The sequence below is a fragment of the Papaver somniferum genome, chromosome 6, assembly GCF_003573695.1.
Source record: "Papaver somniferum cultivar HN1 chromosome 6, ASM357369v1, whole genome shotgun sequence".
Lineage (NCBI taxonomy): Eukaryota > Viridiplantae > Streptophyta > Magnoliopsida > Ranunculales > Papaveraceae > Papaver > Papaver somniferum.
Window position 1 is genome coordinate 1,721,598 of NC_039363.1, and position 20,134 is coordinate 1,741,731.

General features: G+C 34.5%; 2 protein-coding genes across 2 annotated transcripts; both read left to right on the forward strand.

Moving 5' to 3' along the window:
- The first annotated feature begins 1,367 nt into the window (after window positions 1–1,367).
- LOC113286644 (pectin acetylesterase 8-like) lies at window positions 1,368–4,360 on the forward strand. The gene is made up of 13 exons (XM_026535210.1): window positions 1,368–1,527; window positions 1,793–1,914; window positions 2,020–2,102; window positions 2,235–2,364; window positions 2,497–2,576; window positions 2,662–2,748; window positions 2,840–2,964; window positions 3,081–3,141; window positions 3,308–3,361; window positions 3,451–3,528; window positions 3,626–3,731; window positions 3,851–3,996; window positions 4,099–4,360. Exons 2-13 carry the CDS (start codon window positions 1,794–1,796, stop codon window positions 4,204–4,206), a joined length of 1,179 nt encoding a protein of 392 aa, XP_026390995.1. The 5' UTR covers window positions 1,368–1,527; window position 1,793; the 3' UTR covers window positions 4,207–4,360.
- Window positions 4,361–8,663: 4,303 nt separating this feature from the next.
- Window positions 8,664–15,351, forward strand: LOC113286556 (MADS-box transcription factor 27-like). Its single transcript, XM_026535140.1, has 8 exons — window positions 8,664–8,695; window positions 11,864–11,945; window positions 13,929–13,990; window positions 14,602–14,701; window positions 14,798–14,839; window positions 14,928–15,011; window positions 15,094–15,251; window positions 15,348–15,351. The coding sequence occupies exons 2-8, from the start codon at window positions 11,865–11,867 to the stop codon at window positions 15,349–15,351; spliced, it is 531 nt and encodes a 176-aa protein (XP_026390925.1). The 5' UTR covers window positions 8,664–8,695; window position 11,864.
- Window positions 15,352–20,134: the final 4,783 nt, after the last annotated feature.

Consider the following 20,134-nt stretch of genomic DNA (forward strand, 5'->3'; position numbering starts at 1 on the left):
ATTTATGTCTGCAATTATTACAACCGTTCCGTAAAACTTTCATTTGCTAAATTTTTCGGGGTTGATTATGTAGTTGCAATTTGTAACTTTTGCTTTTAGTTTGTAACTTGTTCTTCCTCCAAATACGACATATAGGCCATTTTCAATACTACCAAGTCTGGTAATACATCTGATCACAATCAGATCATTCATGTGGTAATTCCTTCCCAGACCCTGAATGGGTTCCTGATTTTGAGCATGTGGGAAAAGAAATTGGAAATGCTTGGATGAATAGGGCTGGTAGTTAGGAAAGATAAGAATATGGTCCACACGGCACATTTTGTTTTAGTAATAGCTGGAGTGCATGTATTTCTCATCCTTAGTTGTAGTAAAGTCAGCAACTGATGGAGAAATTTTGTTAGGTTTTCCACTTTTCACTCAGTATTAGTCTTTCTATCATCATTAGAAACTTAAGGGAATATGTTTGTTCCTTCTTAAGTTGTTGGATATCATTACAAGTTTTACTTTTCTACTTGCTAATGAAATATCGAAAAGGTTTGGATACCTTTTTTCTTTTTCCTTCCTAAAATTACTTTTCGTCTTTATCAAGAAAATAGTCGTGAACATAATTTCAGAATGGCTACTAGAATCAAAAAAGCCTGCCTTAGGTGAAATAAGTTGTTTTTGCTTTGCAATTCCGGTGATTTACTTACGGGCTGATATCCAAACAACTCTAAATATTACCTATGACAACTATGTGAACCAAATATTAGTTACTTATATATATATATCTCATCTCATGCTAACTATTTTTTGTTGACAACTCAAAAAATCTGAACAAATCCCAAAAAGAACAAAATAAATAAATAAATAAGAGGTTAATGTAGATGTTACCTTGCTTATTTTGGCAATCCGTCAATGACCATCACAAGTAGTTGATTTAGTTTACTAATTATGGAATGGACTGAAGTTAGCACATAATTATTATTTTTTTTCTTGTTTGGAGATAGGAAATCTAATGTAAGCAGACTTGATGATAACCCTGTAAATAGCAAACTGTCTAGTTCAGTAGTGCATATTCCTTAGTAAAAGTTGAGGTTGTTAATTGTTTGCTTTTAAAAGGTGAATTACTAGTCATTCTCATTTGCCCATTTTACATTTATTTGGCTGACAGCTCCAGCCCTCATATGAATATGACCAGTTGTTGGTGCTGCGCCCACATTCACTTGATCAAACAGTGTTCCCACACATGGTTTGTCATTATGTCCTACCACCATCATCCACTGTACCCTATCAGAGTCACAGAGTCACATTCTCTACCCCATGCAGCATTTACGAGCACCATTTATATGTAGAGAGCAGTGATGAGTGGTTGTGAACATCAATTTCATTCATTGAAGTAGCAGTGAAATAAGATTAGATTTCAAATAAATAGTATATATATATATATAGTCTGTGTGGTCAGGATTTTCATTTTTGCCAGCTGAGGGAATAGAGTTAGATTCCGGCATACTTGATTAACCGGAGGAAAGAAAGTCTTATATTAAGGTATTTTGATCTTCTTAGTTTTATATTCTTCATTGGGTATGTATCAATTTTTTTTATTAATCTGACCATAATTTTGGAAGAATTCAGTTCTCATGTTAGTGAATATAAAATTTTCTACTTCGTTGCTATTTTAAGTGTATAATCATAAATGTGTACTGTCTTAGATTTTCTTATTTTTTGTCGTCAAAATGGCAAAGTTTTAGTTACAAATACTTTCCTCTGTTTTCATTCTTTTAATTTTTTGTTTCTCTGTTTACTTGAACAGGATGTTCGACTTCAAAGCGCGTGGATTCTTAAATTTGCTTGTCATTTTAGGTATTACACTGAAGACAAATGGGTTTTACGTAGGAATCACATACGTCGAAAATGCCGTTGCAAAAGGAGCTGGTATGATAAAAATCTACTACTTAAGTTTATGAATTGAATTCCATTTTTACTCCAACTAGCTAGTTGAATCTAGTACTCATTTTGTAATTGGAAAAATTTGTATAGTTTGTTTGGATGGCAGTCCACCAGCTTATCATATGGACAAAGGATTCGGCGCCGGAATTAACAATTGGCTTGTTCATTTTGAGGTTTCTTCTGCAAATCCATCTACTTGTTTCAGTTCATAATGCAGAATATATATATTAATAAAGGAAACGTCTTAATTTGATTTTTTATTGAAAGATCTGCAAGAATCTAACAATTTTCTTTTTCTGTTGCAGGGGGGAGGATGGTGCAACAATGCCACCACTTGCCTTGCACGTAAAAATAACCGTTTAGGTTCTTCGAAGCAAATGGTTAAGGAAGTCGCTTTTTCAGGCCTTTTGCATAACAAGGCAAAATTCAACCCTGGTAAGACTACTTGATGAATTTCTTGGTATGCTTTTAGTTCATGGATTTTGAATTTTCAAATTTTGTTGAGAATGCTCATATAGGACCTGAATTGTGCCAATGACTGGAACTCACAATTGTGAATATATCCAGACTTCTATGATTGGAATAGGATTAAAGTTCGATATTGTGATGGATCTTCATTTACTGGAGATGTTGAAGCAGTAGATCCAGTGAGTTGTTCAACCTCAACTATGAACTTCAGTTTAGTGACTAGGATCTCCTATTTTAGTAACGATTCTCCATCAATTTTACCAGGCCACCAAGCTTCATTACAGAGGAGCAAGGGTTTTTCGTGCTGTGATCGATGATTTACTGGCAAAAGGAATGAAAAATGCTAAAAATGTATGTTAAATCCTTGAAATCTTTTCATCTTTTCATTATTATAGCGATTTTGGAGTGTTTGTAACCAAATTAACCAAGTTTGTATTTGTAGGCTATTCTTTCTGGATGTTCGGCTGGTGGTTTAACTTCCATTCTTCATTGCGATAACTTCCGTGGCATATTACCAAGGAGTACCAAAGTAAAATGTCTCGCAGATGCTGGATATTTTATCAACGCGTAAGCTCAAACTTTGGATACAGTAGTAAACTCACCATTGTTGTTTTTCTGGCCGGGAAATGACTAATTAATCATTGCTGCAATTAGACAACTAACATCAATTAACCTTGTAACAGGAAAGACCTTTCGGGAGCAATGCACATACAACAGTTCTATGCTGACGTTGTGAAAACCCATGTAAGTTTTACGCTTAATCCTCTAAGGCGTCAAGTATGCACGATTGCCTCTGAACTGAAACTCAATCCGTTCAGTTATTTCCATTTATTTCTCGAAACCTAGATCGATTAGTTTTACCAAAGTTTAAATTCATCTTCTTGTTCACCAATATAATATATGTGTTTAGGGATCAGCAAAGAATTTGCCCGCATCATGCACTTCAAGAGTAAACCCGAGTCTGGTGAGTGCACTGTGCACTTAATTCGCTCTAATATTTGTTTAGTTACTTCAAGCATTTCTCTCTCAGCCTAATAATAGATATCATTGCAGTGTTTTTTCCCCCAGTATGCCGCACAACAGATCCGCACACCACTTTTTCTATTAAATGCCGCCTATGATTCATGGCAGGTTAGTATGTCCCGGCTATAATACCTATCTAATGTTTGTTTTTGCATAACACTAGCTAATACTTGATTATGTTTTACTTTGCTTAATTCAACTTCAGATAAAGAACATTTTGGCTCCTGGTGTTTCTGATCCGCACGGAAAGTGGCATTTCTGCAAGCTTGATATAAAAAAATGTTCTCCAGCTCAAATCAAAATTATGCAAGGTAATCTCCGATTTTTCTTCTTGTGCACATATACAGACAGTGGGTATATATATAGAGAGAGAGCAAAATTGTTATCCCTATGACCGTAATTGAATCTCCTCATGGTAATGTGAGGACAGGTTTCAGGATGGAGTTTCTAAGTGCACTGGCAAAACTAGGGAAATCTACGGTGAGAGGAACGTTCATAAACTCATGCTACGCTCATTGCCAATCAGAAATGCAGGAAACGTGGTTAAGAAATGATTCTCCTGTATTGAACAATAAGGTGACTGACTCACAATTCTTATGATCGAATATGATCCAAACTCTATTATGTTTATGTTCGGGTTCTGAATTTTATTAACCGAAGTCTATTATATTTTTGCAGCCAATTGCAAAGGCTATTGGAGACTGGTATTATGATCGGGCTCCATTCGAAAAGATTGATTGTCCTTACCCATGTGACTCAACTTGTCACAATCGTATTTTTGAATAAAATTATGAAAACTAATACCCTTTAGGTTTATTCTTTAGCCATTTGATTATTTCTCTCCTAAGTAAATATCGGAAATTATCGAATATTAACGGAAATTGTCGAAAATTATTGAATATTAACGGAAATTATTAGAAATTATTGGAAGTTTTTTGTATCATGAGTAGATAACGAAAATTATCGGAATAATATCCGATATCTGATAGCTTATCCTTAACATTATCGATATGGAATTTTTGGATTCCGCTGGATATCATCGGATACCGGATATCCGATAAACCTTCACTTTAACCTTATCGGTATTGCCAATATCCGTTGCCAGCCCTATCTGAATGTGAGTGTTACTACTGGAAATCCACTAGCACCTCCAAATAAGAAGTAAATAAGATCTAATACATAACAAATATTTTGGGTAAGGATTTCTTTATTTATCAACCATTCAAGATAGTGAAAGTACCAAGTTTTGATACAAGGAAACCCTAATCTCCCCTCTAAGCAAGACTGTTCTCTCTCTAAAATCTCGACCCCCTCTTACATTTCCTAAGGGACTCTATTTATAGACCATCTTATCCTAATGGAATACAACTCATTTTACTTCTCCCAAAGTCACTGTACTCTTGTGGGTGAGCTTTTTATTTCGCCCAGACCATTTTTCATAAAGTTTTTTCTCTTTCTTTTGCTGACGACTCTAAGAACTTGTCGGGACAACTGTGTCTTTTCTTGCTCAATAATTTACTGACCTCGCAGGATATCTTTCCATCCAAGTAATTTCACTTCGCCTACTTGATTTCGTGATCATTATCTTGTCGGGTCTCCAACTGATCCTTCGTGTTTTTGTTTTTTTCGACGTGTTTCCTCGCCGCAAAGTACTATTTCGCAATGGGTTTTCTTTCTTCGCTTCGCCAGTCCGTAATAATGACGACCATGACTCTCGATTGACATGTCACTGACGGGGATATTTGGGGAATGATACAAGATCTTTTGGTAGGATTTCCCAAGCATACTTCGTGTCCTGTCCTGCAAACACGTGGCGAATGCCTTCTTAGTAACTACAGTGAGAAATTTTTATTACTTTCTGATAAGCCAGAAATAAGTGAGGCTAAAAAATATTATGTAAACATGTGGACTTTTGTGGATTAATTATAAAATATTAGGTGGGACGAATACAAATTATTAGATCTATAAGGGTTGTTAAAGAGCTTTTATGATTTTGCTAGATTCAGGGTTGGTCGACTGTTGTCCCCGAAAGTGCTTATTGTCATGGATATAAGGTTATTTAAATAATAATGCAAATTATTTTGTGATCCTTGAACATTTTTGGAGCAACGTTATACTCAAAACTGAAATAAAAACAAAAATGGTGAAAACAAGATTAAGAAGCAATAAAAACAAACCAAAAGAAAAAGTTGTTGAAAGGAACCAATTGAAACAGATCCGTGTTGCTTAGTTGGGTATGCGAATACCTTATGCACATAACAAAGATTGTTACGGGGCCAATGTCCCTTATTTCAATGCGTACACACCGTTCATTTGGTTAACCAGTAGTTTAGAATCATCCCTTATTTCCAGATGTGTGGCTCCAGCTTTCTTGGATAATGACAACCCTATGAGAAAGAATTCATATTCTGCCGAATTGTTGGCACAATAAAAGTCTAGTTTGAAGGAGTACGAGAAAACTTCGTCGGTTGGTGACACTAGAACCACGCCCGCTCCTCCAGTGTCATTGACAGGGGTGGCAGAGCCATCGAAAAATAGTAACCACGTTTCTTCTTTGACAAAATAGATTTCTGGAAGTTCTCCAGGAAGGTTTTCGTGCAGTGATGTGGTACCCTCTCCTGGGAAAGCTTCCAGTAGATCTACGACCGTTTGTCCTTTGATATCTCTTGGGGAAGCACATGTTATATCAAACTCTGACATTTAGAGGATCCACTTGGCTGGCCTTCTTACAGGGACGGTTTTTAAATCAAGAACTTCACAGGATCGGATTTAGATATCAGCACAACTTTTTTTGAGAGCAAATAATGCCTAAACTTCTAAATGGAGCGAATCAGAGCTAGACACGCCTTTTTCGCCTTGGGATATCTTAGTTCCGCGTCCCTCAATGTCCTACTGAAGTAGTATATAGGGTTTTCAATTCCTCATCATCTTCTTAGGAGAGAAGAGCTCCGACAGCAGTGTCACTAAAAGAAATGTAAATACACAGTGGTCTTCCTTGTACAGGCGATTTCATGACAGCTGGGGATGATAATATCTATTGAATCTTCTGAAAATATTCTTGTTGTAGTTTACCTTACCAATGAAGCTCTGTAATTCTTTTACAGTTTGTGGAGGTGGCATCGTGAGGATGGCTTGGGTTTTGGCTGGGTCGACTTTGATTCCCTCGGCAGTCACCTGGAAACCTAGAATTTTCCCGAAGAAACACCAAAGGCACACTTTAAAGGATTCATCTTTAGTTTGTATTCACCACACCTTTCAAACACCTGTCGTTGAACCTCCGTATGGGCCGCCCGGGTTTCGATTTAACTACTATGTCATCCACATAATCTTCAACTTATTTATGCATCATATCATGGAAAATTTCGGTCATGGCATGTTGGTAAGTGGCGCCAGCATTTTTCAAACCTATAGGCATCATGGTATAGTAAAAGTTTCCGAGAGGATTTCGAAAAACTTTCTAACTTGCGTCGTTCTCGTAGATCTTTATTTGGTTGTAGCCGATATATCCTTCCATGAAAGAGAACATACCGTGTCCACTGGTGGCGTCTACCAGCATATGAATGTTAGGGAGAGGAAAATCGTCATTGGGGTAGCATTTGTTCAGATCCCTTAAACCAACACAACATCTGATTTGGCCGCTCTTCTTCTTTACTTGAACCACATTAACCAACCAGGTGGGATGGTGGATGGGTTTGATGAAACCAACAACTAGTAATTTTTGAATCTTTTTCTTGATCTGTTCTTCCACCTCGTGTCTGAACTGCCTCGGAGATTATTTGACCGGTTTGGATCCGGGTATTACATGTAGATGGTGAGTGACTAGTTTTTCGTCCAAGCTAGACATTTTCCCGTATGTCCATGCGAATACATCTTGATATTCCTTAAGAAGGTCCACAAGTTTCACACGTTCGTAGGCACATAGAGTTGAGCTGATAGAGACAGGCCATGGAGATTCCTCGCTTCCGATGTTGATAACTTCGAGTTCATCTAGGTTATTCTAACATACTTCTTGTGATATATCTATTATACAGATAAACAGTATAATGCGGAAAACAAATAACACAAGACATTAAAAATTTTGTTAACAAGGAAGACTGCAAAGCAGAAAAACCCAGGGACCTAGTCCAAAAATTGAGCACCACATTTTATTAAGCCGCTACAAACACCATTCTACTACTGTACTTTAGAATATAATATAGTTTAGATTGAATCGAACCTTCGAGAAAGTCATCTTCCGTGTCCCTCATTAATGTTTCATGGATTTCACAATGCTCTACGCACACGATCCTCCTAATTGACGTCCTTTACATGCCTATGAGTTGCTTTAACCTAAGTGAAGACCATTAGGACTAGTATACGTCTAACATAAAGTTTATTTGATTTCTTTTAAAAGTATTTTCAATCAAGATATGGAAATCTATATGTTTATGAGGGATCTTTAAGAAAAAAGGTTTCAAACAAACACAATAATTACACTGAACTCATTATTTTCAAAAGTATAGAGATGCATAATCAATTTTATCTCACAAAAATAATTTAAACAGATCAAACCAAGAGTAATTTAGATAACTATCTTGTGGAATCACAAAGTCTGAGACGAAGAGAACTTTGTGATTTCTATCAATCAATTTCCTAATCCAAATTTTGATAACATAAAAAAATTAATAAAAAAAGTCAGGTTAACAAGAAGGTAAAGGATAGTCTGCCGGGCTTCACGAATCTCTTAGTGAAGGGTTTCAAATTCGTAACCTAGAATATAGTTTCCATAAGAAACCTAGGTGTTTAGAGAATAACTCTAGTCTTAAACTAGGATGTAGGAGTGCTAGGAGTAAACTTCTACTGTGCAGGGAGTCCACTTTTTATATTGATGAACAACCTTGATAGATTACAAACAAACATAAGCTCGTGAACTATTGCCTTGTATATAAATTCCAAGTAAATGAAGCTTGTGTACATAGATTATGCATGAAACAGGTGATAAGTTTGCTTAGAATCTCAAAGAAGATGTATGCAACCAAAGTGCAACATATTTTTTTCCACGGGTCTATGGTTAAATAGATCGGGAAACCGACAACATTCATTGTCACACGACCAAATCAATTCGTGAACTGTCAAAACAATTTGTGAACTGAAAAAGCCGTCTCTTGACTTTTGGAGTTTTATGATTGACAAGTTTGCGAACTGTGCAAAACAATTTTTGTATTTGAAAATAAAAAGTGTACAAGAAATATAAGAAATCAACTAGTTCGCAACTTTATGAAATCAGTTCGTGTATGTTGAACTAAATAGAGTACAATACTATCTCAAAATCGACCAGTTTGCGAACTGAGGAAATCAGTTCGTATATGCGAGTTAATTGAGATATTTAAAAATCAAGTCTTTATATTTATGTGTTCAAGTTCATGAACTGGTAAAACAATTTTTAAACTTTTACGAACTAACTTGACTACTCCTTACAGATTACAGTCTTCTTGCAAAGTTCATCGTTTTACTAAAGTTAGAATAGTAGATAATACGAGAAAATAAGATAGTCATTCTTGACATATTTACATTGAACCTGTCTACAATCTTTAATCTTCAAGGTAGATTGGTACATTCTAAGACTCAACTACCATTCTCTAATCCTAATCCGAGATAACAAGCTTGACATACCAAAACTTGTGAGTTTGACCGAGCAATGCTATCATAGTTGGAGATCAATATTATAATCAACAGTAGAATTTTCAACAAACAAAGCTAAATATATGATTGTTGTTGAAGTTATAAAAAAGGAAACTTTGATTAAAAGGTTAGGCACGAGCAAGTAAATAATGGTGTATTGATATATTTAAAGTGCGTTACACTTAGCTAAGAACCAAGTTTATCATGCTACAGTAGTATTTTCTACAATCGGAGTTGAATATATGATTGCTGTTGAAGGTGTGAAAAAGGCAATTTTGATGAAAGGGTTATTTAATGAAATGATAATTAAGCAGGAGCAAGAAGGGATTATTGAGACATTTAAAGTGTGATACAGTTAGCTAAGACCCATGTTTATCATGATCTAACAAAGAACATCAACATAATATATCATGAAGTACGAAAAATTATCAAAGAAGGTGATATTATACTCGAAAAAATTAGAACTGACATAATCTGGTAGATACGCTCACCAAGACAATGACTGGTATAGTGTTTCTTTCGAGATCACATGTGAATATCTATAAGGGCATGCATAATCTTCATGATGAATGTAGAAATTAAGCTGTAATATCCTGATTCAGCAGATATTGTTCACCGATTAGAATATAGGTAATGGTTCTTCCTTCCCTCACACCGAGACCTGACGGCTATACTTGATTGGGTTGTGGTGAAAAAATTCTTTAGCAAGCGTTCTCGGGTTTCTATTATCTGTTAGAAAAACTGAACAGAAATCTCGTTTCACCAATGGACGCATTGAAGGAAGAGACGCGCCTGTTCACTCTGAAAAGATGCTTGTAGAGATGAAGAGTCATCTCCAAAGGGTGTGATTTCCTCTTTAAATAGGAAACTTGTTTTCCATTCAAAACAACATCTAAACTCTCTCTGTTTTCTTTCTTACAAGCATCATCATAAACAAAACCATTGTGTCCTTGGTTGTATCAAGGTCGTACAAGTTTTGAATCCAACACCGTTATGGGGCTTCAAGTATCCTGACGACGATATTCATTGACCTGTTTGTACTCTCCAATTTAATCCGGAAAGGGTCGAATAATTGTCGAAAAGAATCTTTCATTAGAGCGTTGAACCCTAATACAACATTCTTTTTTTCACCCTGTTTTAGTGTCACTTTTTCAACAATGTCCTCTCTGCTCAGTTCATCCAAAATTTCTAGAAAGTTTAGTAATTTCATACCACCATTAGGTTCAGACTCGAAAATGTTAAATGGGTTCAGGAAACAAATGGGAACTTTCGTCGGGAAGTCCCCTTTTCTACCTGATTAAATACTTTTCTCAGCTGCATTAGGAAAGAGCATTTGCAACCGACCAACATATGTTGCCTATCTTCGTTGCAAAGAATTTCAGCTCTTATAACATCCTCTTTATTTTTACTTCCATTCTCCAGTGTACTATTTCAAATGTCCAGTTTCATGTCTACTGTCACCGACTTAAAAGGTGTTTGGCTTTTCTCTTAGGAGTCCAGCGTTCTTTCTTATGCACCCATGTTATTAAGCAGGATCTAGTAGTGTGATTAAATGATGACCGCTTAGTGCACTTAAGTGGTTTCCATTGGTATTGATCCACTAGCTTCCATAACATGAATACCATCAATCCAAAGAGGAATTACGCTAGGGAATGAGCAATCCAAGCGAATATCAACACATACTCAAACATAAATGAGTTGTTTTTTTCTTTTACGTTCACCTAATCTAGGGAATGAGCAGTCTAACTAAGGAATTATACTGAAAGTGGCAATAAGCTTGAACATTGTAAACCAAAACCTAGACAAGAATTTAATAAGCTTCTCAATCAGACAAGTCCAGGGAACGACAATGAATAATTTTCTAGTTACGTAGAAATCTCTTTATTCAACAACCCTTCTTCCTTTATATCTTCCTGATTAACAAAATTGAAAATAACCGCATTTGCACTATAAGAGATAGTTACCTCTTACTTGGTTTTTCATACCGTGTTGAATACTTCTGTTAAACATGGGAAAGCTAATCTACGCTCGACGAAAAACATTATCACAAGTTTTTCGCCTTTTTTTGTTTGTTCTTCAAATTTCTTGGAGGATATACCCAATATGTTTGTTCCTTTCCGATAACCGAAGCCTTTCATCCAAAGGCAAGTCCCTGGTAGGCTACAAATTTTATCTTATGAAGATTTTATCTCATAAAAGTGTCGCAAAGTTTTTAAGCCGGCTTATTTGTTTCTAAGTTTAGAGACCGAATGAGGAATATCAGAACTTGTGATATTCCAAATGGACCCATCTAGAGATTTTCGACCTTCAAGTCATGCTTGCTGCTCATCTAAGATTGAGTTGACAAGGGGATATTCCTTCCCCGCCATGGCCGGAGAGGAAGAGAAGCTCGCGAGAAAGAAACCACTAAAAGCCTATGCCACTGTAGTGATAAAATAATGTCATAGGGTGATGATAACAACGTAGTTAGAAACTCGTCAACACCGTATTCTTTGCCGATCAAATCAAAATATAAAACAAAATATATAAATAACTAGAAATATCACATGGTCAAACTTTCTGGTCAATCCTAATTAAGGATTTCTATATATTACATGAATCATGTAGGTTGACAAAATATATGTTTTGCAACATATGAATCCGCGGTTGTATGTTAATAATTGGCTGATTGTGCTATGCGACTAGTTTACAAGTAAATTTTCTTTTGTAAATTTCGCTCTTAAAAATCTATAATCTTATGTATATTACAAACAATATTATCTTACCTGTTTTTCTACTGTAGCATGAAATCTATAATCGAGCGATACAACAAGTCGAAGGAGGAACAGCACGATCCAGTGATAAATGCAAATTCGGAAGCAAAGGTACTCTTTCATCTGCCTTCAATCTTTTATATTTCTCCGTTTTCTCCAGTTAGAAATCAAGCTTACTGCATGAGTGGGATATTCATGTTCATCTATATCAAGATAAATTAAATAGATATTTTCATCTGAACCCGAGGAAATATATTACGGAAAATGGATCATTTGTCCAAACATTTTTAAAACTTGGTTTTAATGGACGAGTAAAAATCATTACGGGTGAAACGAATAAAAATAAATATAGCAGGGATGAAACTGGATTCTTCCTGATTTAAACTTAAAAAATAGCGATGATGAAACTAGATGCATCCTGATGTAAATTAAAAATAAGAAAAAATATTTGAAGATGGGTAGGATGAAACTTTTGCATACTGACTATTTTAACATTTTCGTCCATTTAAACAGTATCAAAACCTAGATGTTTTTTTCACCCATAAATTATTGATTTTTATCTTTTTAACCAATTTTGTGAATATATTACCCCCTCATAAATTATGCATCCATTCTATAGAGATCACATCTTGGTAGACCATATATTCTTACTAGATATATGAACAGCAATCTCACTTCGTGCAAAGATGTAATCCAACCACATAATATGTGTGTAGAATTGTACGCATTCTAGAAAACTAACATACAACAATTTTACTTGCTTCAATAAGGAAAAACAAAGAAGCAATTTACAGCTTGCAAAATGAAAAAGCTTTTTGGTACCCCAACCGAAACAAGATGTTAGGAAGTACACTGACAAGAGAAGAATATTCAATTAGAGCTACTGTAATGTTATTACCGTGGAACAAAAAATTTAAGCTGGTAAGATATAATAAAGAAACCGTGATGCTCATGGTCAGAACATTAGACAGGATTAAATAATTCCTAGTTACGCAGCTTCCACCAGGTAGTAGGAAAATGGATCACACAACAAAGATTTGTCAGATACAACAACTCCCTCTATTTTTTAGAAAACAGATACTTTTATTTTTCATTTTAATCTATTTTTAGGCTAAAGTGAAAAATGAAAGTATCTTCATTTTAAAAATGAAGGTAGCATTATACATATGAGTATTCACTAAATAACACGTGCTCTAATGGTATGTTAAGACAGGTTCAAGACCACTTCCACTTTTCAGAGTTCTTCTGCCTCAACTTGCTCACTGCATTTATGGTTCTTGAATCATTCTGCAGCCTGCGCATTTCTGCAGACAGGCAATTGATTAGAACTAATGTTTCCATGAAAAGTTTGTCTACTCTCGGAGCCTTCAACATCAGCTTCATATTTGAATCCTAAAAGCTATCATCCTGTGTTAGCTGCTTAACGCTACATTATATGTGTCCCCTCAACTAGATTGGTCCATCACATGCAGGCCATTAGATGTTCCACATGAGTTTGTTTTGCTTCATCTTATTCATTTAGACCTCGTGTTTTCCAATGATTAACTGACACAACTAGCACGCGCATTAGGGTGGTAATTTGCAACTCATGAGCCCAAGGAAAGATGACATTTGCAATATATATATATGAGAGTAATTGAGTGACGATGGAGATTTAATCGTCCCACTAGTCTTGAAAGTAAACTAGTCTTGCTTACATATATCTATTAATTGAAGCCAGAAATTTCGGTATGCTACCCATGAACTAAACACTACACGACACACCTGAATATGTTTCATTGACTCAAACAACCAATATACAGATTTATGATTCTACTTAGTGAAATAATAAACATTTTTTCACATCTGGTTCCCGTCCAATTTTAGTTTGCAGACCATGATAAATAAACCTTTATTTGTGATATTTATTGCAGTAACCAAATAAACTTGAAAAGTTATATTGAGTATTGACCACATTAACAAGTACAACATAATATACATGTTCTCCTTATTAATATACATGTTCCCGTCCAATTTTAATTAACTTGAAAATAGCAAATGTACATGAAATCCCAACCTTTTTATGTTGAATACTACTAATTATTCTACTTGCAGTTCTGGAAACGGGAGGCAGCAGCCTTGAGGCATGAATTACAAAGCTTGCAAGAAAACCATCGGTATGTATTTTAACTAATAGTCTCTGCTTTGTAAATACCTAAAAATAAATACCCAACAAAGAAGTGAGAAATGCAAACTAAAAAGAGGAAAATGCAAAGACTTACCATATCCATGTGTATTGTGTCGATATCTCTCTCTCTCTATATATAGACATGAAGTAAATTGTCCATTGTTGAGTATTTATCCAGTTGTCTCTGTTGTTTGGTAAATATAGGTTCCCATGGCTGAATTGAACAAGGAATTGCAAAAGAATAAATTATTTATATACAGACAAGAACCAGTAAGATGATTGATCACATCTATTATTCACTCTACCACCCCTAACCCTCAGTCCTTATCAAAACACTACAACTAGAGATAATTGGGAATGTTACTATTTGCGCCTTTAGGCCTCGTTGAATTCCATTCACGTGCCGCGGCCTTTAAGGTGACTCTTTCATAGGCTTTGAGTTTCAAAGGCCCTCCTCTCGTCAGTCTGTGTGGCTACACCTTTGCTATTCCTAAATGAATGCTTCTTGATTGCATGCCTGCTTACACATAAATGGGAAGTAGATTTCCTGAAAAACCGCACAGTCCCTAATTGTATTTGTCAAGAGAATATTCTTTGCAGGAAATTGATGGGCCAAGAGCTATCCAGTCTGAGCGTTAAAGAGCTACAAAACTTGGAAAATCAGTTGGAAATGAGTTTGCGTGGTGTCCGTATGCAAAAGGTCCAACTTACTAAATCCTCATGCCATGATTTCTTTAATACGTGTCCCGCATGTATTCCAAATGAACAGATCTTAACAAGGTTTATGCTTCGATAGGACCAAAAGCTTACAGATGACATAGACGAATTAAACCGAAAGGTCTGTTGAAAATGACAATTACTTACCCATTCCATAGCTAAATCAATATAACTCCAAACAGCTAACACGTTTGTTGATTACACCGCAGGGAAGCCTCCTTCACCAAGAAAACATGGAACTATACAAGAAGGAACGCCATCTACGTCAAGAAAACTTGGACTTGTTAAAGAAGGTACTTGTTCAGACTGTAGATCTTCAATTAACATGACACGCCCTGTTTTGTTCTATCTAATTCCAATAACTTTTGGCCACAGCTCAATGAAGCGAGAGAGCCACGTGAGACAATTAGGATATCTCATTCTCCAAACGGCTTTCATCTTGATGAAGAAGAAGAAGATGAATGTATCAAACTCAAATTAAGCCTACCAGAACAACATAAATATGCCACACCACAAAACCCTACACCGCCGAGGTAAAGGCCCTGATTGTTTTGGTTTTAAAATTAATGCATTGTTAGTTATTTGAATCTAAAAACTAATGTGCTGAAATTTCCATGAACAATGTGCAGCTGACTGCCGTGATGAATGGGAGTTCCAATTCTGGCGGAATATTTCCCTCTTAACTTCACTCAGCGACTCTCCATTAATCGCCCCACCCTATAAACAATCAGAATAAAGTAAAACTTGAGATGAGTTTTGTTCTTTATTAACTTCGCAGTCTGCTTAGTTTGATGGGCTCTGGCCGATCTTGCAGCCAGATCTCCTAAAACCCCTTCCTAAATTGTCTAATGATTCGTACGTGATGTGAGGTCTTGATGTGGTTATAACTTAGATTCGTACATGATGTGAGGTCTTGATCTGGTTATAACTTATAACGCAATGAAAGTGGAGCACCCTTTAGGTTTAAAATGACTTTCCATGTACAGTCAATTACCAATAAGAAATAAACGTGTATATGTGCTTGTATATTTTTAATCTTTAGATTTGGAACCTATTGTCAAGTTGCGTGGGACACAAGGATAACCAGTAGTGGTTTATTTATTTTTGATCCTGCCAGCTGCGAGAATCTTTTAGGCGAAGACATTATGGAAAGAATCAACCTGAAACCAGGGCACATCCATATCCTTACAAGCTTTTTTGACTTAAGAAAATCAATGAGGTAAAAGTAATGGCAATTCAGAAAGGTAGGAAATACCATTTAGTTTTAATAATAATATATTATAGTTTGTTCGGTTGTTGGCCCAGTTAACTATTTATTTGGTCCTCTTTAAAAATGCATAATGTGGTTAGTTATAAATATTATTATATGGTCGTAGGGTGGAAAATAGATAATGGAATGACGTCATCTATAATGTCATAAATGATAAACAAAATCGTTATAAGCTTTATTTATTTTTAACTGTGTAGAAATGACATTTTTTTTCTGTTTTTTCTCTCTTAATAAAAATAAACAAATAAAAACTTAAAAATGAAATATCTTTTGAACCACATGTCCAAAAATGATAAATTTTATATATTCGGAAAGACCTCGACAATAGCTTTCTAACGAGTAACATTGTTGATATGTTTCGGAGCTTTTAATTTTTACGTTATCCTTAAGCTAAAAAATAACTATAAAATGAATTACATACGAGTTCATCTACAAAATGAACTGGTATAATGAACTACTACTGTGAGTTCATTCTACCATATGAAATACAATTAGGAGTTCATTCTATAATATGAACACCTATCACGAGTTCATTCTTTAATATGGACTATCATTTACGAGTTCATTTTATAATATGAATTACCATAATGAACACTATTATGAGTTCATTGTACAATATGAACTATGTACCATACTTGATTACCTTTACGAGTTCATTTTACAATATAAATTATCAATCATACAATATGAACACCATTATGAGTTCATTCGACAATAAAAACATCTATTACGAGTTCATTCAATTGAACTATAATAATGAACTACTATTGAAACTTCATTATTAAAAATGAAGTACTTTTATGAGTTCGTTCTACAAAAACAAACTTCTAGCATGTTCTAAGATAATGTTCATTCTTGGATATGAACTACTATTATACTGAAAAAATTAAAATTTTAAAACATAGTATAATGGGTACTCATTGTGTAGATCTCGACGAGACCTTTCCGGATATATAAAATTAATTAATTTTTGACTTATATTTTGAGAGACATTTCATTTTTAATTTTTTTATTTATTAATGTTAAGAAAAGAGAAAAAAAAAGAGAGAAAAAAAATACGTGAAGAAGAGAGAGAAGGGGTATTTTAGATACTTTAATATTTTTAAAAAAATAAGGACCAAATATAACTCTATTTTTGTTGGTGGATCAAATTAACTTCGGACCACATAAAATATGACCAAACAATTATTATCCCTTTAGAAATATAGATTTTTCTCTACGTTTTCGAGTGTAGGCCCTTCTTTCTTTTTTTTGAACTTTTTGAATATAGGCACGTTTTGATCTAATCACGCTATTTTTTTCTGAAAAAAAAAAGATTTCATCCAGTTAAGTGCAAAGTGGCAGTTATCTCGCATATTAAAAAGTACTATTTACTCCTAAACCACACCTCCTTTTGCAAGGTTGATTTCTCACCAACTAAAAATCTTAACCTTTAAACCCTGAACTTGGGAATAATGAACCATGAACTAAAAAACCTGAACCCTAAACCTGAGAATAATAAACCCCGTTGGAGAATGATGTAACGAACCTGAAAATGGTGAAACGATCCTGAACCGAGATCGACGAACTTGAAAGGTGATGTAAAAGGTCAATGTGGCAATGAGTAAAGGGTAAATAAGTACAATATAATGGGACTTAACTAAGATGGGTGGAAAAGCGCAAACATACCAATATTTGGAAAAAATCGGGCATATATTTATAAACCGGTACTTTTGTTTGGCCCATATTGTTAAATAGTCTTAAAAGTATTGGGTCGTCCGCGGGAGTTGATTTGTTTTCAAATAGTAACAAATATAAGGATTAGATATCTTTTGATGTTACTATAAGATGCATGTCACTTGTTATTGGGTCGTCCGCGGGAGTTGTACTGTAATTTGTTGTTGGGAAAAATAATCACGATGGATATAACTATACCTATAGCTTTTTATGCAATGGCGTACATAAAGTATTTGTACTGGTTATAAAAATACTTATAACCTTTTATGGACGACGTACATAACGTACTTGTATGTACTACTGTGTAAAGAGATTTTTTTTTCCAGTCGTTCGAATAATTCAAAAAAACGACGACTATGAAACAGTGATCTAAACTTCGTAGCTTCTAAGAATCATATATATATATATGATTCTAATATGATTATTTTCAGAGCTTAGCTTGAACCCGCTATAAATAATAAACACAATAGAATTTCCATATTAAAAATCTTTTTTTTAACTTATTATATACATAATTATTATACAGAGCTTCTTATATAGACTGACAAAAAAAAAAACTTTTTTCCAAAATATTTATTATGATAAATTATTAACTTATTAAAATTCTTAAAATAACCACCTAACTATCTTAAAATCATCCTAATAATTAAATCTAAAAATTAATATCTTTGTTGTAAAATATCACGAATTAAATATAAATATAAATAATAAAATAATATATTAATTTTCCATATATAAATCACTATTTAATGTAGAACATGCGTTGCACTAACCAGAAAGTTATAACGTTCCTACATTACGTGTAAACTGCTCCCTAATTACTTATTCCAACATGAGAATGAGATGATTAGTGATGATAACCATTACTAAGTTTGCCATGGAACCAGGAAAATAGTACTGTTTGCTGACTTAAGGGCTACATTGGTAGATGCTAACATGATGCGTGGAGCTTACTTAAAAAGGGGATTAATTAATTCGATGATTACTTTGATGTTTAGATTAATAAAAACCTGTCAAACCAAATTCACATTTCTCAGCTAGCCAAGGCTTGGCCACAATCATTATTTCAAGATAACCGCTGTCGCTAACCACATTGGCCGGATACCAATAGTGTAAGGTAACAAACCTTAAAAAAAATATACATGGACATGTATTCCCGCTGGTGAGTGGCGATGATAATAATATCACAAAGCATACAAACACGGTATATGAATTCGTTTCATACGAAGCAACTAGAGAGCATAACGCACCCAACAGGAATCTTTCCAAACAAAACGTTGGATCACTAGCCAGCTGTCAAGCACCGAAAAGCTTGTATTTGGTACCGTGTTCGTGTTAGACACGTATCGAACACACAAAATACGAGTGAAATATCGACATGAAAATATATACTCCATTTTACTAGTTGGGTAATTTAATATATTAGGGAAATTTATATAATGGTAAATTATTTGTCGGTGGGCTAATCTAACGACATAAAATCGAGTTTTTTATTTACATGATTAATGTATTTGATATACTATAACACTATGATATATATATATTATTTATATAAACAGGTGCATATCCTGGTTGTGTCGTGTTCGTGTCTCGTTTCCTTGTCAGTGCTTCCCAACCAGCTAGAAAAAAGTTTCATTAGAGAAATGCCATCCAATCTAGTTATATCACAAATTAACCTTCCAAAGAGTTTCAGGTTATGTCTATTGGATGTCATTGTGAAAAAGGTGATGGAAAATAGAATGAGTCCTTGATTATTCCACAGTATCTTATGTTGTTCCATAAGGTGTCTTATGTTGAGTTCTATCGATTGAGTCATTGTTTGGCATGGTTGTTTCCATGAGATACTTTGTGTCGAGCATGGCCAATTAAATTGATTACTTTTTTTTATTAGTTTGGTTGTGTATTTCGATTAGATAAATTATGGGATTTCTTGTGATTAATCTAATTGAGTGTTTTTAAGTCTCCATAAGTTTACTTGTGTTGAGCATTTCCGATTAAGTTAATCATGGGTTCTCTTATGATTAATTTAATTGAGTATATTGGATTCAAATTCATACTTGTATGTGATTTGTTATGTCCAAAGAAATCCTTCTTTTCTTTTTGAAATTAAGGTCGCTCTTGTTGTTCTTTCGGGAATGACATTTTATGGGGGAGGGTTCTTTTGAACTTATGCTTAATTGCCAAATTTTTGTGGGGAGTGCGGCTGTAGAATATTATAGGGCTTATCTTGTATATTTAAACTCCTTGATGAATGCATTTATCTTAGGCTTTATGATTGCATCTAAATAAGATGATATATGTTTTCTTTTGGTCATGAAATGTCTCTTTCGGAAATTTCATTAAGATCCCGTTCTTGTACCTTTTCCAACTTTATTGACAAAAATTGGGAGAATTAATATGTAGTTCACACTACAAATACATATGGTTTTC